We start from the raw sequence: 24,487 nt of genomic DNA on the forward strand, positions 1-24,487 counted from the left end.
CAATAGGAATATTGATGTGCCCTTCTCCCCAAAGGGAGAAGGCACAAGGGGGGTGTAGCCACCCTCAAGGACAGTAGTCATTGGATACCGCCCTCCAGCCCTAACATACCCCTAAATTTAGTACTTAGGGGAGATCCTGAACCTAGGAAATCAGATTCCTGACAACCTACAAAGAAGGACTGCCGCGCTGAAAAACCCTGCAGAGAAGAAAGAAGACAACTCCTCCTTTGGCCCCAGCCCTACCAGCCTGTCTCCAACTTCAAAGAACCTGCACCAGCGACGCATCCTGCAGGCCCAGCGACCTCTGCTGACAAAGGAGGACTGCCCTGCAACTACAAAGGATCAAGAACTCCCGTGGACAGCGGACCTGTCCAACCAAGCAAGAAGAAACCATCTTTAAAGGGCACCCACACGATGACGCCTGCAGAGGGAATCCCGAGAACCCCCCTGACTGCGACTGCCAGGGACGAAGAAATCAGACGCCTGGAAGAAGAACTGCACCCACAGCCTCCAGGCCTGCTAGGAAACGACCACCAATGCAGCAGTGACCAGCAGGCAGCCCTCACCCTTGCCCAGTCGGTGGCTGGCATGAGAAGCCCCCCTGTGCCCTGCCTGAGTGACTCCATTGAAATCTATTGCAAACCCGACACCCTGTTTGCCCACTGCAACCGGCCGCCCCTGTTCTGCTGAGGTTATGTTTTGTGTGCCTACTTGGGACATCCTGAGTGCTCTACTAAATCCCCCTGGTCTGCTCCCAGAGGACGCAGGTACTTACCTGCCAGCATCCCGGAACTGGAGCACCCCCTGTCTCCATAGGTGCCCTTTTTATTGGAGCTCCTCTTTGACCTCAGCACCTGACCGGCCCTGTGTTGCTGGGTGTTTGGTGTTGACTTGAACCCCCTACGGTGGGCTACCTATGCCCCGGAGACTGAACTTGGAAGTGCCTTACTTACCACATTAACCTAACTCTACTTACCTTCCTCAGGATCTGTTGAATTTTGCACAGTATCCACTTTTAAAATAGCTTATTGCCATTTTATGAAAAACTGTGTACATTACAGTTTTAGTTCAAATTCCTAACTATGCCTATGCAAAGTACCTTACATTTAATGTATTTACCTGCAATTTGAATCTTGTGGTTCTAAAATAAAGAAACTAATATTTTCCTATATAAAAACCTATTGGTATGGAGTTATGTCACCGAGTGTGTGTTCTCATTTATTGCTCGAGTGTGTACAACAAATGCTTAACACTACCCTCTGATCAGCCTAACTGCTTGACCACACTACCACAAATAGAGCATTAGTATTATCTATTATTGCCTCTGTCAAGCCTCTTTGGGAACCCCTGGACTCTGGGCACACTATATCTCATGATGATATAGTATATCCAGAACCAGCTTCCTACCGGAACCAAGTCCAGTTCGAGTTGGAGTGCCCAGCTGTGGCAGGAGCCACTACCCACCCATCTCTGGATAACGGATCATGTTGATGGTGGATGAAGGTCAGCAGTGCAGCACAGGAGCAGAAAAGGAGCTCCAGAAGTGATGTCCCACGTCGGCGGTCGTGATGCAGTCATGGGGCTGGAAAACCACCAGCGAGCCTTGGCAAATACAAGAGTCTGAGAAAAAGGTTTTGCAAGGCTGAAGAGGACCATCAAGGCCCAGGGGACTCGACCCAAGGAGGGGTTCCGAGGTGACCCTCAGCAGCTGGGAGAGTCACAAGAAGGGGAGGCAGTCCCCACTGGCGACCATGGGCAGCAGGCACAGAAGTTGCAGTGAGGCCCACTCAGCACACCTGGAGAAGAGTCCCATGTCGCTGGAGCAGCAGGCAGGAGGTTGTGCTTTTACAAGGAATAGTGCTGGAGGCCAGGGCTACACAGAACCTTAAGATCCCTTGGAGGAGGAACAAACAAGCCTTGAAAGCTGCAAGAGTTGTGGTTCACAGGGGTACTGTCCTACAAGGAAAGGCAAGGACTTACTGTATCACAAGTTGGACAGCTGGTAGAGAGTACCATGGGGGGCCGCTCTGGCCCACCACCTGTGATGCAGGATCCACGCAGTTACGGAGGAGAGAGGATCCACACAGACTGTGGTCGTTGAAGTTGGTGCAGGGGAGGGACTACTTGACTCCAAGGGAGATTCCTTTTTGCTTCTTGTGCAGGCTGAAGACTCGTTGCCCTCTGAGGATGGACGACCAAGGAAATGTTGTAGTTGCTGGAAGGAGCTGGAGAAACAATGTTGCAGAGCAGAGTCGTCACTGGAGTTGCAGATAGTCTGTTCCTTGAGGGTCCAATTGCAGTCCCGGCGCCAGAAAATGAAGTGAACGATGCAAAGGAGTTCGGCTGGAATCCTGCACATTGAATCTAAGGACCCATCCAGGAGGGAGACCCTAAATAGCCCAGGAAGAGAGATGGGTCACCTAGGAGGGTGACCATCTATCAGGAGGGGGCTGTGACGTCACCTGCGTGACCTGGCCACTCAGATACTCCCAGGGGCCTCTGCTCATCTTGGATTCAAGATAGCAGAATCAAGTGGCCACCTGGAGGTGCTCTGGGAACCCCCCAGGGGTGGTGGTGGACAGGGAAGTGGTCATTCCCCTTTCCATTGTCCAGTTTAATGCCAGTGGGGTCCCTGCACTGGTGTAAACTGATTTATGCAAGGAGGGCACCAAATGTGCCCTTCAAAGCATACCAGTGGCTTGGGGAGGCTTCCCCTCCCAAGCCATGTAACACCCATTTCCAAAAGGAGAGGGTGTTGCCTCTCTCTCCCCCCAAGGAAATCCTTTGTTCTTCCTTCCTCTGCTTGAGCTGGTCAAGCAGAGGAAGAGCAGAAACCTGTGAGTTGTGGCAGCAGCGCAGGCTGCCCGGAAAACCCCAGAAGACTAGTAGGAGCAATGCTGGGGGTCAGCAAAGGAGCCCCCAGAGTGCATGGAATCATACAACCAATACTGACAACAGTATGCCACAGGCAATGGTGTGTGGGCATTGCACCCTGAGAGGGGTGCCATGTCAACACTGACTTTCTCCACACCAGCACACACAAGCTGCACGGGCAGTGTGCATGTGCTTTGTGAGGGGTCCCCCACAGTGGCATAATACATGCTGCAGCCCTTCGAGACCTTCCCTGGCCACTGGGCCCTTGGTAGCATGGGTACCTTTCACAAGGGACTAACTGTGTGCCAAGGCTGTGCCAATTGTGGAAACAAAGGTACAGTTTTAGGGAAAGAACACTGGTGCGCTGGTGCCTGGTTAGCAAGTTCCCAGCACACTTTTAATGTTGGCATCAACACTAGGCAAAAATGGGGGTGGGTGGGGTAACAATGCCAACAGTGGCATTTTCCTACAACTAGTCAGTGAGCTCACCAGCTGTTGGTAGGTTTTTCAGGGAGCACCGCTAAGGTGCCCCCTGGGTGAATGCATTTAAGACAAGATATTTGATACTATACATCCCTAGGTTCATAGAAGACATCATGTAGCTGGGGAACTCGTACTGAACAGTGTCCAACAAATGTATTTAAAATGGATTCCCTGTACACTTACTATGTCTAAGAATCAACAAAGACATAGTACGGGCATATTTGCTCACGCATATATGCCCTCACTTGTAATATATTTCACCTTGCCTTAAGACTGAAGTCCTGTCGGAGGGGTAACTTACAGATATTACAAGCAGTGTTTAAAGGGAAATGGGAGCACCTTGTCACGCAACTTGAAAGGGCAGTCTGCATGAGGTTGGTTCTGGGTCCCTCAGGGTGGCACAAGTTGTGCTTCAGCTCTGAGGGCCCCCCTTCAGAACCAATGCCCTAAGTATAGGAAGCTGGCACAGTGTGTGGTGGGCACCTTTGTGTTACATCTTATACTAGGTCCAGGTAAACCCCAATTAGCTAGCATTATAGTGCCTAGACAGTCAGGACTCTCTGTTGTAGCTGTGGTGAACAGCCAAGACTGATCTTGAAGGCATGTGAAGCACTTGGAATACCACAGTAGTCACACAGTGACTTATCACATAAGAAAGAAACTACACAGTGTTGCAAAAATAAAGGTACTTTATTATAGGTGTAGGAAAGTCCCTTCTTTCTGGCATGGTTATCCTCACTTTTTGCCTTATGGCAATGTGCTTAGACTGTTTCCACTGAAATTCTGCTAACCAGGACCCCAGTGATTGTGCTCTCTCTCTCCTCCAAATGTAGTTGCTTTTGTACTTCTTACACCCCACAAATGGCATACTCATTTCCCCCTGTAAGTCTCTAGTATATGGTACCTAGGTACCCAGAGCACTGGTACACCAGAGGTCCCCCATGGGCTGCAACATGTATCATGCCACCCATGGGAGCCATTGGCAGCCTGCGTAAAAAGGTGTATGAACCCTTTCACTGCTGCTCACACCACCAGGCCACTTTATATTGACAGTATGGTAAACCCTTCCAGCCCGAAGGGTAGGGTACAGGTCCCTGTGTGTGTGCGCACCCCTGCATGAGCAGAGGTACCCCTACGAACTTCAGTTCCAAACCCCTGGACTTTTTAAGTGTGAGGAAGCCATTTTAGGTATGTACTGGCCACAGGTCAAAACCTGTGGCCCAGCTACATAATAACTCCGAACCTAGGCATGTTAGGTATCCAACATGCTGGAATCATACATCAATACTGATGCCAGTATTGATGACATGATTCTATGCACTCTAGGGGCTCCTTAGTGGACCCTCCCCAGTGCCGCTCCTACCCGTCTTTCAGGGTCTGCGGGCAGCCCACGCTGCTGCAGTCCCTCAGACAGGATTCTGTCCTCCTGCTGCTTGACCAGCTCAAGCAGGGGCAGGCAGAACTGAAGATTTTCTGTGGGAGATGGGTAGCCTCCCCACGACACTGGACTGCTTTGAAGGGCATATTTGGTGCAATCCTTGCATAATCTAGTTTGCACCAGTCCAGGGACCATCGATCCCCACTCTGGTGTGGAACTGCACAAAGAAAAGGGGAGTGACCACTCTCCTGTCCATCACCACTCCAAGGGTGGTGCCCAGAGCTCTTCTAGGTGGCCACTTGATTCTGCCATCTTGGAAACAAGATGTGCAGAGTCCCCTGGGAGCATCTGACTGGTTAGGGTAGGTAGCTGATGTCAGTGACCCGCCCCCTCTGGTAGACGGGCACCTCAGAGTGACCAAGCCCCTTTTTGGGCTATTTAGGGACTTCACTGTAGGTGGGTCCCCAGATGTCGCGCAAGACTCCATCAGGACCTCTTTGCAAAGACATCTTCTGCTCCTGGCCAACAGAACTTCTGCTGGACTTCATTTAACAAGACTGCAATGCCCAAGATGACCTATTCCTGCAACATTGTTTCCGCTGCTCTTGTCAGCAAACTTCAACATTTCCATGGCTATGAAACCTCTGGGGTCTGCAAGACTTCAGCTGCACCAAAGAAGCAAGGAGGAATCTCCCTTGGAGTGAAGGAGTCACTCCTCTGCATCTGCAGGCACTTAAGACAAAGACGTCCGGCTGCTGGGATCTCTGGACTTGCGAATATTCTCCAACCCAGGTCGTGGGTCTGAAGGGTCATCTGGTTCCTCTCCCTTCTGTCCAACTGGGGGAGATGGTAAGCCCTTGCCTCTTCCTCCAAGACAGAATCCCTGTGCACTGCGACTGTTGCAACAACCAAGACTTGTTGCTTCCTGCTCTGAGGTATTTTAAGGCTCCAAGTAGCCGCAGCATTCTACCTCTTCAAGGACAGTCTCCTTTCTGCTGCTCCAGCAACGTGGGACTTCTCTTCAGGTGTGCTGACTGGACCTCACTGCGACTTATTGCCAGTAGGTTGCTCATGGGGGCTCAGACTACTTCTGCTTGCTCTACGGTCTTCTCAGTGTCAGCCTGGACTCACCTTCAAGGGTCGAATTCCCAAGACCTTGATGGTCCTCTTCAGCTCTGAAAATCTTGAACACCTTCAGTTACATTTCCTTGTGCTTGTTAGTGGTCCTCCTGACCACTGATCCGTCTGTCATTTGCCGACCGATGAGGGACAGCTCCTAGGTCACTTCAGGGACTCCTCTGCAGCTCCTGGGCCCCGCAGCTGGACTTCATCCATCATTGTCAACCCGGACCTTCACCCACAGACGGGACGACATTGCATCCTGTCCCACCTGGACACTGCTGTGTGGACTGGACTCTGTCCCCCCCTTCTTTTGCAGGCCTTCCTCATCTGGAATCAACATCTGGGTTCCACCAGCCTGGATATGTTTTTGCAATGTTCAATTTACAAGTCCACTTGTTAGCCTATGGGACGACCAGGTAACTTACCTCTCTTATCCTGGTCACTGGGGGATCTTCTAGATACTTACCTCTTGGGGTTCCACTCTCTCCCAGCCCTCGGCTAACTACTCCACATACTCTGGTGGTGGGGGACCAATTCTCGCATTCCACTTTTTTAGTGTATGGCTTGGTCCCCCATTAGGCCCTTGCTATTTTTAGACTATTTCCCAATACTTACCTGTATATTTTGTGTGTACTTACATCCAGAAGGGGGGTTCACTATCATAATCTAGTCCGGTGTTCCTGTAATAAGGTACCTTTATTTTTGCAACACTGTGTGGTGCCTTGAGTGTGTGATAAGTTAGTGTGTGACTACTGTGGTATTGCAAATGCTTCAAACTCCTCCAGTCTTGGCTGCTCATCACACTAACACTATCTAATAAGGGTTGCTGGACCCAGTATAATGTGCACCACCAAAGGTATCCACCACACACTGGGCCAGCCTCCTACACTGTTGTGATAATTGTGGGGTATTACACTTGCAATTGCTTTTCCACCCAGTCACCAGTGACTTTCCACAGGAAAGATTGCTATTAGTCCTTAGGACACACTACACTTGGTAGTAGGGATTTCTAGTATGGGTAAGTTGGGGGCCTAGCATAACCCTTTCTTTGAAGTTTTAGAAAGTCTAGAACCTTAGAGTAGGTAGGTGCACTCACATTACTCTAGGTAACATGCCTTCAGCAGAGGAATCAACCCAGGGCCCAGAAGCTTCAAGGAACTAAGGGAGTTATGTGCCTGTAGGAAGCTGAAGACGGGAGAAATCCCAACAAATCTCTACTCCTGTTATTGTTAATCCAATCTGATTTCCAACACAGAGGGCCAGGAAAAGTAGGAAGTAGAGACTGGCCCTCCAGTGTTAGACAGTATAGACTTAGATCCTACTGGGGAATGTCAGAAGGAAACTGGGGAACACCACAGTCCTAGTGAGAGCACTCAAGGTAGTGAAAAGGGGCGACATACAAGTAGGCCCACTTTTTCTCCTAAGGGGTTGGTGCAAAGAGTCCCCAGGAGGAGGTACATGTCCTCCTCAACCATCCACACCCAATTCTCACTATTGTCTGATGAGACTGGCCACTCTAGCTCAGAGAGGGACAAGTCCCTAGATAGGGAATTCATTAGACAGACTAGCAGCGGTTAGACTGAGGCTGCAGCAGCAACAGTTAGCCCTAGATACAGAGGCATGGGCAGTGCACATGGAGAGAGAGAATTTGGGGATGAGAACCCATTGTGGCAGCAACAGCTATAGGGAGAGCAGGGTCATAGAGGACTCAAGTCCAGGAATCTCAGCAAGATAGCTGTGGACGACATCCACAAGTGGATCCCTGCCTTAGAGAGGACCTGAAGAGTACAGAAGGTTCCTCAGAGAGAGTGGGCAGCCATCCTGTGGCTTTCCTTTTCTGACAAGGGTAGGGGCAAACTCCTCACTGTCAGGGAGGAAGATCCAGACCATTATTTGGCACTTAAGGCTCTCATTGACAGGTTAGGCTTGACCACAGAAGAGTATAGGATAGGATCCCCCCCCCCAGTACTGCTCCTACCAGTCTTTCAGGGTGTGCTGGCAACCCACACTGCTGCATCCCCTCAGATAGGATTCTGCCCTCCTGCTGCTTGACCAACTCAAGCAGGGAAGACAGAACAAAGGATTTCCCACGGGAGAGGGGATGCAACCTCCTCTCCCTTGGAATGAAAATGTCACTTACCCAGTGTACATCTGTTCGTGGCATCAGTCGCTGGAGATTCACATGTTCTGCATAGCTCGCCATCTGGTGTTGGGTCGGAGTGTTACAAGTTGTTTTTCTTCGAAGAAGTCTTTCGAGTCACGGAACCGAGTGACTCCTCCTTCTGTCTCCATTGCGCATGGGCGTCGACTCCATCTTCGATTGTTTTCCCCGCAGAGGGTGAGGTAGGAGTAGTGTTGTAGTAATACTGCCCATGCAATGAAGTGACTAAGTATGTACCTATTTAAGGTTAAAATAATATATATACAAATGTACAAAGTTGAAGCTAACTTCCGAACTGCTACAGGCTCCCGGGGAGGTGGGTGGGCACATGTGAATCTCCAGCGACTGATGCCACGAACAGATGTACACTGGGTAAGTGACATTTTCAGTTCGATGGCATCTGTCGCTGTAGATACACATGTTCTGCATAGACTAGTAAGCAGTTATCTCCCCAAAAGCGGTGGCTCAGCCTGTAGGAATGGAAGTGGTTTGAAATAATGTTCTTAACACGGCTTGACCTACTGTGGCTTGCTGTGCGGATAGCACGTCTACACAGTACTGCTTGGTGAACGTGTGTGGCGTAGACCATGTGGCTGCCTTACATATTTCTTGCATTGGGATGTTTCCTAGAAAGGCCATGGTAGCACCTTTTTTTCTGGTTGAGTGTGCCCTTGGTGTAATGGGCAGTTGTCGTTTTGCTTTAAGGTAGCAGATTTGGATGCATTTAACTATCCATCTGGCTATACCTTGTTTTGATATTGGGTTTCCTGCATGAGGTTTTTGGAATGCAATAAATAGTTGTTTAGTCTTTCTGATGTTTTTCGTTCTGTCAATGTAGTACATTAATGCTCTTTTGACATCTAATGTATGTAGTGCCCTCTCAGCTACGGAATCTGGCTGTGGGAAGAACACTGGTAGTTCCACTGTTTGATTTAGGTGGAACGGTGAAATAACCTTTGGTAAAAATTTAGGATTAGTCCTTAGGACGACTTTATTTTTGTGTAGTTGTATAAAAGGTTCTTGTATTGTAAACGCCTGAATTTCGCTTACTCTTCTTAGAGATGTAATGGCGATGAGAAATGCAACCTTCCAGGTTAGGAACTGTATTTCGCAAGAGTGCATGGGTTCAAAAGGTGGACCCATGAGTCTTGTTAAGACAACATTTAAGTTCCATGAAGGAACAGGTGGTGTTCTTGGTGGTATAATTCTTTTAAGGCCTTCCATGAATGCTTTAACGACTGGTATCCTATATAGGGAAGTTGAATAGGTAGTCTGCAGGTATGCAGATATTGCCGCAAGGTGTATTTTAATGGAAGAGAAGGCAAGGTTAGATTTTTGTAAGTGAAGCAAGTAACCCACTACATCCTTTGGAGTTGCGTGTAAAGGTTGGATCTGATTATGATGGCAGTAGCAGACAAACCTCTTCCATTTACTTGCATAGCAGTGCCTAGTGGACGGCCTTCTGGCTTGCTTTATGACTTCCATACATTCTTGGGTAAGTTGTAAGTGTCCGAATTCTAGGATTTCAGGAGCCAGATTGCTAGATTCAGCGATGCTGGATCTGGATGTCTGATCTGTTGGTTGTGTTGTGTTGTGTTAACAGTCCGGCCTGTTGGGCAATTTGATGTGGGGTACTACTGATAGGTCTAGCAGTGTTGTGTACCAGGGTTGCCTTGCCCAAGTTGGTGCTATTAAAATGAGTTGGAGTTTGTTTTGACTCAATTTGTTTACCAGATAAGGAAGGAGAGGGAGAGGAGGAAAAGTGTAGGCAATTATCCCTGACCAGTTCATCCATAGGGCATTGCCTTGGGACTGCCTGTGTGGGTATCTGGATGCGAAGTTTTGGCATTTTGCGTTCTCTCTTGTTGCAAACAAGTCTATTTGAGGTGTTCCCCAGAGTCTGAAGTAAGTGTTTAGAATCTGGGGGTGAACTTCCCATTCGTGGACCTGTTGGTGATCTCGAGAGAGATTGTCTGCAAGTTGATTCTGGATCCCTGGAATAAACTGCGCTATTAGGCGAATGTGGTTGTGAATTGCCCATCGCCATATCTTCTGTGCTAGAAGGCTCAACTGCGTTGAGTGTGTCCCCCCCTGTTTGTTTAGATAATACATTGTTGTCATGTCTGTTTTGACAAGAATGTATTTGTGAGTTATAAGTGGTTGGAAAGCCCTTAACGCTTGGAAAACTGCTAGCATTTCTAGGTGATTTATATGCAGTTTTGTTTGATGTACGTTCCATTGTCCTTGTATGCTGTGTTGATCGAGGTGTGCTCCCCACCCTGTCATGGAAGCATCTGTTGTTATTACATATTGTGGCACTGGGTCTTGGAATGGCCGCCCTTTGTTTAAATTTATACTGTTCCACCATAGAAGCGAGAGGTAAGTTTGGCGGTCTATCAACACCAGATCTAGAAGGTGACCCTGTGCTTGTGACCATTGTGATGCTAGGCACTGTTGTAAGGGCCTCATGTGTAGTCTTGCGTTCGGGACAATGGCTATGCATGAAGACATCATGCCTAGGAGTTGTAATATCATCTTTGCTTGTATTGTTTGTGTTGGATACATGCGTTGTATGATCTTGTTGAAATTTTGAATTTGTTGTGTCTATTATGGCTCCCAGGTATTGTTGTACCTTGCACGGCAAAATGTTGGATTTTGCAAAGTTGACGGTGAAACCTAGTTTGTAGAGGGTTTGTATGATTTGATTTGTGTGTTGTAAGCACTTTGTTAGTGAATTGGTTTTGATTAGCCAGTCGTCTAGATACGGGAATACATGTATTTGCTGCCGTCTGATGTGTGCAGCCACTACTGCTAGACATTTTGTAGAGACTCTTGGTGCGGTTGTTAAACCAAAAGGCAATACTTTGAATTGGTAATGTATTCCTTTGAATACGAACCATAGGTATTTTCTGTGAGATTGATGTATTGGTATATGGAAATACGCGTCTTTGAGGTCTAAGGTTGTCATGTAGTCCTGTAGTTTTAGCAATGGTAACACTTCTTGTAGCGTGACCATGTGAAAGTGGTCTGATTTGATGTAGGTGTTTAGTATTCTGAGGTCTAGGATTGGTCTCAGTGTTTTGTCCTTTTTTGGTATTAAGAAGTACAGTGAATAGACTCCTGTGTTTGTTTGTGTGTTTGGTACTAATTCGATTGCATTCTTTTGCAATAGTGCTTGAACTTCTATTTCCAGAAGTTCGGAATGTTGTTTTGATAAATTCTGTGCTTTTGGTGGTATGTTTGGAGGGAATTGTCGGAATTCTATGCAATAACCATGTTGGATAATTGCTAAGACCCAAGTGTCTGTAGTTATTTCCTCCCATGCTTTGTAATAATGACCTATTCTTTCCCCCACTGGTGTTGTGTGGAGGGGGTGAGTGACATCTGAGTCACTGCTTGGTTGTAGGGGTTTTGGGGCTTTGAAATTTTCCTCTATTCCTAGGGAATTGCCCTCCTCTGTATTGGCCCCGAAAGCCTCCCCTGTACTGTCCCTGGTAGCTGGACGGTGTTGCCTGCGAGGTGCTGGCTTGTGTGGCCTGACCCCGAAACCCCCCTCTAAAGGGTGTCTTGCGGAAGGTGCTGTAGGTTCCTCAGCTCTGCGGGGAGGAGAGTGCGCCCATGGCTTTAGCAGTGTCAGTGTCTTTTTTAAGTTTTTCGATTGCCGTGTCCACTTCTGGTCCGAACAGTTGTTTTTCGTTGAATGGCATATTGAGCACTGCCTGCTGTATCTCTGGTTTGAACCCAGACGTTCTTAGCCATGCGTGCCTTCTAATGGTCACAGATGTATTAATTGTTCTTGCAGCTGTGTCTGCTGCGTCCATAGAGGATCGTATCTGGTTATTTGATATGTTCTGTCCTTCCTCAACCACCTGCTTTGCCCTCTTTTGTAGTTCCTTGGGTAGATGCTCGATGAGGTGTTGCATCTCATCCCAATGGGCTCTGTCATAGCGCGCAAGTAGTGCTTGAGAGTTAGCGATGCGCCACTGGTTTGCAGCTTGTACTGCGACTCTTTTCCCAGCTGCATCGAACTTGCGGCTCTCTATCTGGGGGGGGTGCATCCCCAGATGTGTGGGAGTTGGCTCTTTTCCGAGCTGCTCCTACTACGACGGAATCTGGTGGCAGCTGTGTGGTGATGAAAACAGGGTCTGTAGGAGGTGCCTTATACTTCTTTTCCACCCTTGGCGTTATTGCCCTACTTTTGACCGGCTCCTTGAAGATTTCCTTTGCGTGCCGAAGCATACCTGGCAGCATAGGCAGGCTTTGGTAGGAGCTGTGGGTGGAGGAGAGGGTGTTGAATAAAAAGTCATCCTCGACTTGTTCTGAGTGGAGGTTTACGTTGTGGAATTGTCCTGCTCTAGCCACCACTTGAGAGTATGCTGTGCTGTCTTCTGGTGGTGAGGGCTTTGTTGGATATGCCTCCGGACTGTTGTCCGACACTGGAGCGTCATATAAGTCCCAAGCATCTTGATCCTGGTCACCTTGGCTCATGGTGGTGTGAGCCGGGGAATGTGACGGAGTTTGTGCTGGTGAGACGTTAATTACATGCGGAGGAGAGGGTGGCGGAGTCACCTTTTTCCCCATTTTTGTTTGTGGCGCCTGGTCTGTTTGAAACTCCAGTCTCCTTTTTCTCCTAATAGGGGGAAGGGTGCTTATTTTTCCTGTTCCCTGCTGTATGAAAATACGTTTTTGCGTATGGTCCACTTCGGTGGATTGCAGCTCTTCCTCAAACCTATGCTTTCGCATCTGAGAGGACAGTGATTGCTCTTCTGTATAAGAGCCTGGACCTGGGTTGGTTACGGGTTGTTTCGGCACTGAAACCCTGCCTGTATCTTTTTTCGGCTCCGAGGTGGCTTTTTTATTTTTTGGAGTCGAAACCTCTCGGCGTCGATCTTAGTCGGTGCCGCTGTCTCGGCGTCGAGCCGTTTCTACACCGCTCTCTCGGTGTCGTTGCTTTTCTCCAGCACTTTCTCGATCCCGAGAAGGCTGCGTGCCGGTGTCTCGACCGGAGTCGGACGATCTCGGCACTGTTTGGGCCTTTTTCGGTGCCGATGGTCAGTCACCGAATTTATGGGTGGAGCCATGGCCTGGTGGCAGTGGCGTCCCCTGGGCCTTGTCACTTTTCTTATGTGTTGATTTCGACGTCTTACTCACGGTTCTTTGATCGTCGAATTCCTCGGAGTCCGATTCGTGGATCGAAAAGGTTTCTTCTTCCTCTTGTTCCTCGAACTCTCGGTGCGCTGTCGGCGTGGACGCCATCTGAAGTCTCCTGGCTCGACGGTCACGGAGTGTCTTTCGGGACCGGAACGTGCGACAGGCTTCGCAAGTCTCCTCACTGTGCTCAGGTGACAGGCACAGGTTACAGACCAAATGTTGGTCTGTATAAGGGTATTTGTTGTGGCATTTGGGACAAAAACGGAACGGGGTCCGTTCCATCGGCGTTGTTCGACACGCGCTCGGGCCGACCAGGCCCCGACGGGGGATCGAAAACTACCCCGAAGGGCACCGGAGCGCGTCGATCTTCGATGCGGTGTTGAATCTAACTACGCCGATCCCGAACGCAACAATACTGACGAAAATCTTCCGATATTTACTAACTTTCCATTCCGAAACTCGGAGCGACAGGAACACGTCCGAACCCGATGGCGGAAAGAAAACAATCGAAGATGGAGTCGACGCCCATGCGCAATGGAGACAGAAGGAGGAGTCACTCGGTTCCGTGACTCGAAAGACTTCTTCGAAGAAAAACAACTTGTAACACTCCGACCCAACACCAGATGGCGAGCTATGCAGAACATGTGTATCTACAGCGACAGATGCCATCGAACATAGGTGTTACTGGGCTGGGGATGGGTAGCCTCCCCATGCCACCAGACTGATTTGAAGGGCACATTTGGTGCGCTCCTTGAATAATCCGGTTTACACCAGTCCAGGGATCCCCGGTCCCCGCTCTGGTGCGAAACTGCACAAAAAAAAGCAGAGCGACCACTCCCCTATCCATCACTAGCCTAGGGGTGGTGCCCAGAGCTCCTCCAGGAGGCCACTTGATTCTGCCATCTTGAAAACAAGATGTGAAGAGGCCCCTAGGAGCATTTGACTGTCTGGTTAAGTAGCTAACAAAAGTGACCCCCTCTGATAAGTGGTCACCTCAGAGAGTGACCAAGCCTCTTTTTGGGTTCTTTAAAGACTTTCTTGCAGGTGGGTCGCTAGATTCATTATGCAAGACTCCACCAGGACCTCTCTGCAAAGACATCTGCTGCTGGCCATCGGAACCACTGCTGGACTTCACAAGAACCGAACAAGACTGCAACACCTGAGACGACCTCTCCTTGCAACATTGTTTCCGTGGCTCCTGTCAGCAAACTGCAACATTTACACAGCTTTGCATCCACTGGGGTCGGCAAGAATTCAGCTGCACAAAAGAAGCAAGGAGGAATCACCCTTGGAGTGAAGGAGTCACTCCTCTACATCCTCAGGCACCTAAGGCAACGACGTCTAACTGATGGGATCTGCTCTCCTTTGGACTTGTGAAGATTCTCCAACCCAGGTGCTGGTTCTGAGGGGTCTTCTGGGTCCTCTATGCCTTCAATCTAACTGGGGAGATGGTGAGCCCTTGCCTCTTCCTCCAAGACCGAATACCTGCCCACGGCAACTGTTGCAACAACAAAGGTTTGTTGACACCTACTCTGAGGGATCTTCAGGCTCCAAGTAGCCACAGCCCCCAGCACTCTACCTCTTTAAGGGCAGTCTCCTCTCTGCTGCTCCAGCAACGTGGGACTCCTCTTCAGGTGTGCTGACTGAGCGTCAATGGGACTTACTGTGCCTGCTGCCAGTGGGATGCTTGTGGGGGCTCAGACTGCTTCTTCTGGCTCTCCTGCAATCTGTGGGTCAGCCTGGACTCCCCTCCGAGGGTCGAGTCCCCAGGACTTTGCTGATCCTCCACAGATCTGCAAAACCTCAAACAGCTTCTTTTGCATTTGCCCGTGCTTGTTTGTGGCCCTCCTGACCGCTGATCCATCTGCAATCCGGCAACCGTTGAGGGGCAGCTCGTAGGTGACTTCTGGGACTCCTCTGCAGCTCCTGGGCCCCACAGCAGGACTTCATCCATTACCGTCGACCAGGAACTTCACCCACAGAGGGTGGGCATTGCCTCCTGCCCCACCTGGGCACTCCTGCATGGACTGGACTGTCCCCTTTTGCAGGTCTTTCTCATCTGGAATCCACTGCTGGGTTCCACCGGCCTGGTACTGCTACTGCATTCTCCAACTGCGCTATCCCCATGTTAGCCTACGGGAGAGCTGGGTAACTTACCTCTCTGCAAGGAATCTGCAGCTAAAAGTCTCTATCAGATTAGTCTCTGGACTGTTCTCCAGAACCTCTTCTGAGGAGGGTGCTCAGTAGGCCGAGGAGGCGGCAACAATGCTCAAAGCGTGGCTTCCATAGACAGAATTCACGAGAAGAGGAATATTTGTGCATAAATATCCATCAGAATAGATGCCCGAGCTTCTGATGATTCCCTCCTTGCACATAACAGAAGGGGAAAAATCTCATGCATGGAATCCTCTTTGATGAGTTGAACTCTGTGTATGGACTACTCATTACATAGAGTTTGGGTTACACAATAAGGTGAATAAACTGCACATAGTATCTGTATAAAGTGATGTTAATTCCATGTACAACCTAAGATTTACAGTTTTACAAAGACAAGTAATTAAAGAATTAGAAATGATAAAAGACCAAATGTTGGCTAAAGAAAGACTAACATGAAAGGCAGTCCCTCAGTATTTGTTACAACCCACTACATCGAAACAGTTCAGTAATTGTTAGTCTCAAATCGCTTTAAATAAAAGATTTAACCTCTGAATCTGCTGTGACATTATCAGCTTCAAATTCATCTATACAATCACCGTTTGTTTGCCACATGATGACAGTTCTCATTTTTCATGCAATCTACTCACATCTTTACATTATGTGAAGTCAGTCAAAAATCCCAAAACAAACTTACTATAGAGAGATTTTCAAGAGAGCACTCATTCAAAGCGTGAAAAAAGGGTAGCAGCACAGATATGTTTGCATGCACACAGGCCAAGATGGCAGGATCCGTGGTCTCAAACTTCATGGCAAGCTTGATGAGTTCTATACCTTCTTTCACTGGGAGTGCCTGCTGTGGGCAAAGAAATCAGAAGTTAATCTACACAATAATGCTATTTGTCTACACCAACGTGCTTCCCCCATCCTTTATGTAGATGGAGGTTTTAATGGCTCTACATCCAGCCAAACCTGCACCTTTCACAACTGGGTCCACATCCTGGGTGAAAAGATGGACCGATCATTGGACTGTTTTACACATCCAAAGTATACAACCACATAAAACATTACTACATGCGAAAAACATGGTTCTTTGCTGAATGCAATTCTGTGTGCTAATTAAAGCAAACTTTATTTGTAACACCGGTTTTCCAACATAGGTATATTAAACTCAAACAGATTATCACTGCACATGTGCAGGACCTATGAACACTTTTTGAAAAGAGATCTTTCACAAACACACAATACCAAAATAAATCAATACCTTGCTTTAAAGGTTTTGTCTTTGAGCAAACACATTACATACCCTAAAACAGTGAAAATCAAAATGGATTTAAATACACCTGGAACGGTGTTACTACTCATACAGATATAAAATTATACTTTAAGATTGTCAACTTTCAAAGTTGATTACTCATTTTGTTTCTTATCACGCCTTCATGGATACTTCAAAATCAGTTTGGCTTTTTACTGGTTTGTAATGGAAAGGAGCATGTTTAAAGATATTTAACTTTTGGGGTAAGGCTGATCGGTCTGCCTTTAAGACATCAGCTTTTTCCAAAAGCTGTTTTTCAGATATTGATCAATGTTTCAGGACTTCAATATGTCAAACATTTTATGAGGACATGGGGTGTATTATATGGTTTGGGTGTGCAACCACACTGTGTAATACACTTAACTCCTTTTAGAAACCCCTAGTTTTAGTTTAAAAACTTTTGCCTACCTTGGGTAGCTGTGGCTCTGAGCAGCAAGGCTTACACAAAGGAACAAGTGTAAAGCATTTAAACAGCATCAAAACAATTGAAGAACAAATCAGGACATCAAAGAAATCCAACACTAATTCATAAAAAGAGACTTTCATATATTTTTAGACACCACAACAAATTTACAAGGTATAGTAAATCAAGCCATTTCACCCAACTGCAAAAACAGTTCAGCAAAGTGAACAAATCCATCATTTAGAAACCTTTTCACTAATAAGTTTGGGTTAGTTGTAATGTGGTCATTTGGAGTCACCTTAGGTGACCCACTCCAGTAGAGAGCCAGTCAAGGGGACCAGCAAGTTTCTCAGAAACATTTACCTCAGGATGTGAAGCAGTCTTCAGAAAGATCCAGGCACATTTATCCTTTGCAGGGCTCTCATACGGCACTGGTCCTGATGGAAGGGCTAAAGATTCTCAGAGGATGATATAGATGCAATGCGGTCAATGGGGGTCTTGCTGCAACTACTCCTCGTTCCACGACGGGGGTGAGTCAGTCTTGGTCACAGGATCCACAACCCTTGAATTCCTCTAGGTGGCTGGCAGAAGTCAGTCACCACTAGACTACAATCGCCCAGTATCACAGTCACAGGCTAATCCTTCCTAGGTTAATAACTCGCCCTCTCTAGGTCCCAGCTGCACTTCAACTACACTCCTGGTTCATAGGGAACATGGGTGCTACTCTGTGCATCGTTGTTTCCAAGATGGCAGAAACAAGTAGTCACCTGGCAAAGCTCTAGGCACTTCCCTAGGCGAGGAGCTGGACAGAGGGATAGTCACTTCCCCGTCCTTTGTGCAGTTTCGCACCAGAGTTTGTGTAGTTGCATGATTTCAACATGTTTGATACCAAACACGCCTAGGTTTGGAGAAGCCATTATGTAGTTGGACTACTCGTGTTGGCCAGCGTCCACTGGGAAGTGGGCATAACCCTATTGGCGTAATTCCTTCCAAACAAGATGGAGGAATTTAAAAAGTAGTGTCCACTTCAGCTCGTCCACCTTAGGGTTGGGTCTGGCATGAGGTGGGCACATCTCCTAATCTGCCTAATTTAGCCACCTATTCTGCTGCCAAATGTGGGGTCAGGACAAGGTGATGGGATTGGTCATCTCTGCCATCTGGAGAGACCTGGGCAGCATTACAGAAGGTAGCTGCGCCTTTGAAGCTTCCCCGCCTTGGAATGCCAATCCTGCCTGGGAGAGGAGGTAACACATATGTCCAGTGCAGGCTTTTGTCTCAGGCCCATGAGAGCGCTGGCTCTCAGCTTGGGGGGGGCAGAAATGCGTTTGTGGTGGCTTAACTGGTCAGGAAAAGTCAGTCAACACACTATTATCTGGTAGGTTTTCAGGGGGCACTTCTAAGATGTCCTCTGTGTGCATTTTTTTCTTTGATACCAAACATCCCAAGATTTCGAGAGGCCATCATGTAGCTGGGGAACTCGTATTGACCAGTGTCCAACACATGCATTTAAAGTGGCTTTCCTGTGCACTTGCTATGTCTTAGAAATGACAGCGTATATGTCTTCACATGTGCCTGGATGTACCTTGCTTTAGGGGTGACTTACGTCTGGTACATATAGTGATAGGGGGCTGGCGCACAGAGGTGCATGACGGGTCGTGTTTTCAATTTAGCCTGCACCAACACACGAAGCCTGCAAAGACCGCGCTTGTGTGAGTCTCGTAAGCAATTCCTGAGAGTGGCACAATTGGTGCTGCAGACCTCAGAGACTTTCCTTAATATCCCAGGCCTTAGGTACTATTTACTAGAGACTTACAGTGGTAGCTAAAACGTTTGCCAATTGTGCAACACAACCATGCAATTTGGGGGAAATAAGTATGGCACTGGGGACCTGATTAGCAGGGACACAGAGCACTAAGTCAAAACCACATCAGAAACCAGGCAAAAAGTGGGGGCTAACCATGTTGAAGAGTGCTTTCCTACATGACCACCTCCAAACAGAAGAGGATGAAACTAACCTTCCCCTGGAGAGTCTTAATCCTCTTAGTGGATGAACCTGGAAAGGCCATATGCATTGGCATGGTCACTTCCAGGTCTATGTTCCTCTGTGAAGTCCATTCCCTGTAGGGAGATGGACCACCGTAACAGTTTGGGATTTTCACCTTCATCTGCAAAAGCCATTTGAGAGGCACGTGGTCAGTTTGAACAGGGAAGTGAGAGCCACACAAGTATGGCCTAAACTTCTTCAGGGACCAACCACAGGGAAAGCTTCCCTCTCAATGGCACTCCAACGCTGCTCTCTGGAGAGTAACCTCCTGCTAATGAATGCAACAGGACGGTCATTAACATCATCATTGCTTTGGGACAGGACTACCCCTATCCGAAGTTCAGAGGCATCTGTCTGCACTATGAACTGTTTGGTATGATCTGGAGATTTGAGAACTGATGAAGGGCACATTGCTTCTTTCAGGGTATCTTAAGGCGTTTTGACAGCCCACTGTCCAGTTTACTTTTTTGGCATTTTCGTGGAGGTCAGTTCTGCGAGAGGGGCCAAGATGGAGCCACCCCCTCCACAAACCTTCTGTAAAACCCAGTCAAGCCAAGGAATGCCCTGACTTGAGTTTGGGTTGTTGGAGCCTCTCAGTCCAGAATTGTATGGATCTTGGTTTGCAGTGGTTGATCTTGGCCTCCATCTACAAGGTGGCCTAATTATACAACCAGGCCCTGCCCTATCTGGCACTTAATTGCTTGGATAGTGAGCCCTGCCTTTCTCAGAGCCTCAAGGACCTTCCCCAGATGGATCAAGTGATCCAGCCAGGTAGAGCTAAAGACAGCAATATCATCTAGATATGCTGCACTAAAGACTTCTAACCCAGTCAGGACATTGTTCAGCAACCTCAGGAAGGTGGCAGAGGCATTCTTTAGTCCAAAGGGCATAACAGTGAACTGATAATGCCCATCAGCAGTAGAGAATGCAGATATGTATTTTGATCCAGGGGTCAGAACTATCTGCCAGTACCCTGATGTGAGATAAAGTACTGAGATACTTGGGTGCCCCTCACTTGTCAATTAGCTCATCAGTCTTAGGAATGGGGTGAACATTGATTTTTTTGTCACAACATTGAGAACCCCTATACTCCACATAAAACCTCATTTTGTTCTTTACACCCTGGAGATGAGGTTTGGGGACTAAAACCACTGGGCTGACGGAGGGACTTTCAGAGTATTCAATGGCTCCCAATACCAGCATCTTGCTGACACCAGCTTTGATGACCTCTGACATGGTCATACTGTCTGGAAGGAAAATGTGACTTACCCAGTAGGCAGCTGTTCGTGGCATGTTTTTCTGTAGATTCAAGTAATTGTCTTTTGGCTTTAAGATATTAAGTTTGAATACACTTGACTATCCATCTGGCTATACTAGTTTTTGAAATTAGATTGTCTTTGTGAGGCATTGAAAATGCTACAAAAAGCTGTTTAGATTTTGTAAAACTCTTAGTCCTATCAATGTAATACATAAGGGCCCTTTTAACACCTAATGTGTGAGGAGCTCTTTCAGTGACTGAATCAGGCTGTGGGACAAAAACAGGTAACTCAATCGATTGGTTAATGTTAAATGGTGAAACTACTTTTGGTAGAAATTTAGGGTTTGTCCTATCAACTAACCTACCTCTGTGTACCTGGAAGAAAGCTTCTTCCTATGTCAGAGCTTGTATTTCACTTACACGCCTTAGGGAAGTGATAGTGACTAAAAAGACTACTTCCCGTGAAAGAAATTGTAAAGAGCAGGAATGCATACGTTCAAAAGGTAGACGCAGGAGTCTAAAAACGACAACATTAAGGTTCCATATTTAGATGGAGGAACCCTTGGTGGAATGATTCTTTTGAAGCCTCCCATAAAGGCTTTGATTACTGGAATTCAGAATAAAGGAATATATGGTCTATTTTGTAGGTAAGCATCTATAGCCGCTAAATGAAGTCGAATAGATGACTATGCTAAGTTTGCTCTTTGTAAAATTAGCAGGTAACAAACAATGTCTTGAATTGTGGCAATGTGTTTAGGTTGACAGTGGCAAACAAAATGTTTCCATTTTGTAGCATAACTGTAGGAAGTTGGCTCTGTATGTGCTATTTCAAAGTAAGGAATAGCATGCACAGAGTCCAAGGGTTCCCCTTAGAGGTAAAATAGTGGTAAAAATAGATAATACTAATGCTCTATTTTGTGGTAGTGTGGTCGAGCAGTAGGCTTATCCAAGGAGTAGTGTTAAGCATTTGTTGTACATACACATAGACAATAAATGAGGTACACACACTCAGAGACAAATCCAGCCAATAGGTTTTTATATAGAAAAATATCTTTTCTTAGTTTATTTTAAGAACCACAGGTTCAAATTCTACATGTAATATCTCATTCGAAAGGTATTGCAGGTAAGTACTTTAGGAACTTCAAATCATCAAAATTGCATGTATACTTTTCAAGTTATTCACAAATAGCTGTTTTAAAAGTGGACACTTAGTGCAATTTTCACAGTTCCTAGGGGAGGTAAGTATTTGTTAGGTTAACCAGGTAAGTAAGACACTTACAGGGCTTAGTTCTTGGTCCAAGGTAGCCCACCGTTGGGGGTTCAGAGCAACCCCAAAGTCACCACACCAGCAGCTCAGGGCCGGTCAGGTGCAGAGTTCAAAGTGGTGCCCAAAACGCATAGGCTAGAATGGAGAGAAGGGGGTGCCCCGGTTCCGGTCTGCTTGCAGGTAAGTACCCGCGTCTTCGGAGGGCAGACCAGGGGGGTTTTGTAGGGCACCGGGGGGGACACAAGTCCACACAGAAATTTCACCTTCAGCGGCGCGGGGGCGGCCGGGTGCAGTGTAGAAACAAGCGTCGGGTTCGCAATGTTAGTCTATGAGAGATCTCGGGATCTCTTCAGCGCTGCAGGCAGGCAAGGGGGGGATTCCTCGGGGAAACCTCCACTTGGGCAAGGGAGAGGGACTCCTGGGGGTCACTTCTCCAGTGAAAGTCCGGTCCTTCAGGTCCTGGGGGCTGCGGGTGCAGGGTCTCTCCCAGGCGTCGGGACTTTAGGTTCAAAGAGTCGCGGTCAGGGGAAGCCTCGGGATTCCCTCTGCAGGCAGCGCTGTGGGGGCTCAGGGGGGACAGGTTTTGGTACTCACAGTATCAGAGTAGTCCTGGGGTCCCTCCTGAGGTGTTGGATCGCCACCAGCCGAGTCGGGGTCGCCGGGTGCAGTGTTGCAAGTCTCACGCTTCTTGCGGGGAGCTTGCAGGGTTCTTTCAAAGCTGCTGGAAACAAAGTTGCAGCTTTTCTTGGAGCAGGTCCGCTGTCCTCGGGAGTTTCTTGTCTTTTCGAAGCAGGGGCAGTCCTCAGAGGATGTCGAGGTCGCTGGTCCCTTCGGAAGGCGTCGCTGGAGCAGGATCTTTGGAAGGCAGGAGACAGGCCGGTGAGTTTCTGGAGCCAAGGCAGTTGTCGTCTTCTGGTCTTCCGCTGCAGGGGTTTTCAGCTGGGCAGTCCTTCTTCTTGTAGTTGCAGGAATCTAATTTTCTAGGGTTCAGGGTAGCCCTTAAATACTAAATTTAAGGGCGTGTTTAGGTCTGGGGGGTTAGTAGCCAATGGCTACTAGCCCTGAGGGTGGGTACACCCTCTTTGTGCCTCCTCCCAAGGGGAGGGGGTCACAATCCTAACCCTATTGGGGGAATCCTCCATCTGCAAGATGGAGGATTTCTAAAAGTTAGTCACTTCAGCTCAGGACACCTTAGGGGCTGTCCTGACTGGCCAGTGACTCCTCCTTGTTGCTTTCTTTGTTCCCTCCAGCCTTGCCGCCAAAAGTGGGGGCCGTGGCCGGAGGGGGCGGGCAACTCCACTAAGCTGGAGTGCCCTGCTGGGCTGTGACAAAGGGGTGAGCCTTTGAGGCTCACCGCCAGGTGTCACAGCTCCTGCCTGGGGGAGGTGTTAGCATCTCCACCCAGTGCAGGCTTTGTTACTGGCCTCAGAGTGACAAAGGCACTCTCCCCATGGGGCCAGCAACATGTCTCTGGTGTGGCAGGCTGCTGGAACTAGTCAGCCTACACAGATAGTCGGTTAAGTTTCAGGGGGCACCTCTAAGGTGCCCCCTGTGGTGTATTTTACAATAAAATGTACACTGGCATCAGTGTGCATTTATTGTGCTGAGAAGTTTGATACCAAACTTCCCAGTTTTCAGTGTAGCCATTATGGTGCTGTGGAGTTCGTGTAAAACAGACTCCCAGACCATATACTCTTATGGCTACCCTGCACTTACAATGTCTAAGGTTTTGCTTAGACACTGTAGGGGCACAGTGCTCATGCACTGGTACCCTCACCTATGGTATAGTGCACCCTGCCTTAGGGCTGTAAGGCCTGCTAGAGGGGTGTCTTACCTATACTGCATAGGCAGTGAGAGGCTGGCATGGCACCCTGAGGGGAGTGCCATGTCGACTTACTCATTTTGTTCTCACCAGCACACACAGGCTTGTAAGCAGGGTGCCTGTGCTGAGTGAGGGGTCTCTAGGGTGGCATAATACATGCTACAGCCCTTAGAGACGTTCCCTGGCATCAGGGCCCTTGGTACCAGAGGTACCAGTTACAAGGGACTTATCTGGATGCCAGGGTGTGCCAATTGTGGAAACAATGGTACATTTTAGGTGAAAGAACACTGGTGCTGGGGCCTGGTTAGCAGGGTCCCAGCACACTTCTCAGTCAAGTCAGCATCAGTATCAGGCAAAAAGTGGGGGGTAACTGCAACAGGGAGCCATTTCTTTACAATAACACTGTCTAGTTGTAGGTTTACGTGCCTCTCTAAGAATGTCCATACATTCTGAGGGGAGATTTAAATAACCAACCTCTGACTTCAGGAGCCATATCACAAGATTGAGTGTTTTGGGGCCCGGATGTCTGATTTGACCTCGCTTTTGAGTCAGAAGGTCTGGCCTATTGGGGAGTTTCTGGTGCGGTTGCACCAACAGATCTAATAGTGTTGTGAACCAAGGTTAATGTGCCCATGTGGGAGCTACACGAATCATGGTGAGTAATATTTGTCTCATTTTGCAAACTTGTAGGAAGTTGGCTCTGTATGTGCTATTTCAAAGTAAGGAATAGCATGCACAGAGTCCAACGGTTCCCCTTAGAGGTAAAATAGTGGTAAAAATAGATAATACTAATGCTCTATTTTGTGGTAGTGTGGTCGAGCAGTAGACTTATCCAAGGAGTAGTGTTAAGCATTTGTTGTACATACACATAGACAATAAATGAGGTACACACACTCAGAGACAAATCCAGCCAATAGGTTTTGTTATAGAAAAATATATTTTCTTAGTTTATTTTAAGAACCACAGGTTCAAATTTAACATGTAATATCTTGTTTGAAAGGTATTGCAGGTAAGTACATTAGGAACTTTGAATCATTTCAATTGCATGTATACTT

The 24,487-nt window shown here is 47.8% G+C and overlaps 1 protein-coding gene across 2 annotated transcripts in view; it reads right to left on the bottom strand.

Moving 5' to 3' along the window:
- LOC138296808 (exportin-5-like) overlaps positions 1-24,487 on the bottom strand; it is a 1,097,230-nt gene that overhangs the window by 605,158 nt on the left and 467,585 nt on the right. Inside the window, exon 15 of one of the 2 annotated variants that reach the window (XM_069236256.1) lies at positions 16,021-16,176. In XM_069236256.1, coding sequence (XP_069092357.1) covers positions 16,021-16,176 — 156 coding nt within the window. Of the gene's footprint in view, positions 1-16,020; positions 16,180-24,487 lie in introns of both variants that reach the window. The other variant, XM_069236254.1, reaches the window with a different exon arrangement.

This window comes from Pleurodeles waltl, chromosome 5 (assembly GCF_031143425.1).
Source record: "Pleurodeles waltl isolate 20211129_DDA chromosome 5, aPleWal1.hap1.20221129, whole genome shotgun sequence".
In the NCBI taxonomy this organism is placed as follows: Eukaryota; Metazoa; Chordata; class Amphibia; order Caudata; family Salamandridae; genus Pleurodeles; species Pleurodeles waltl.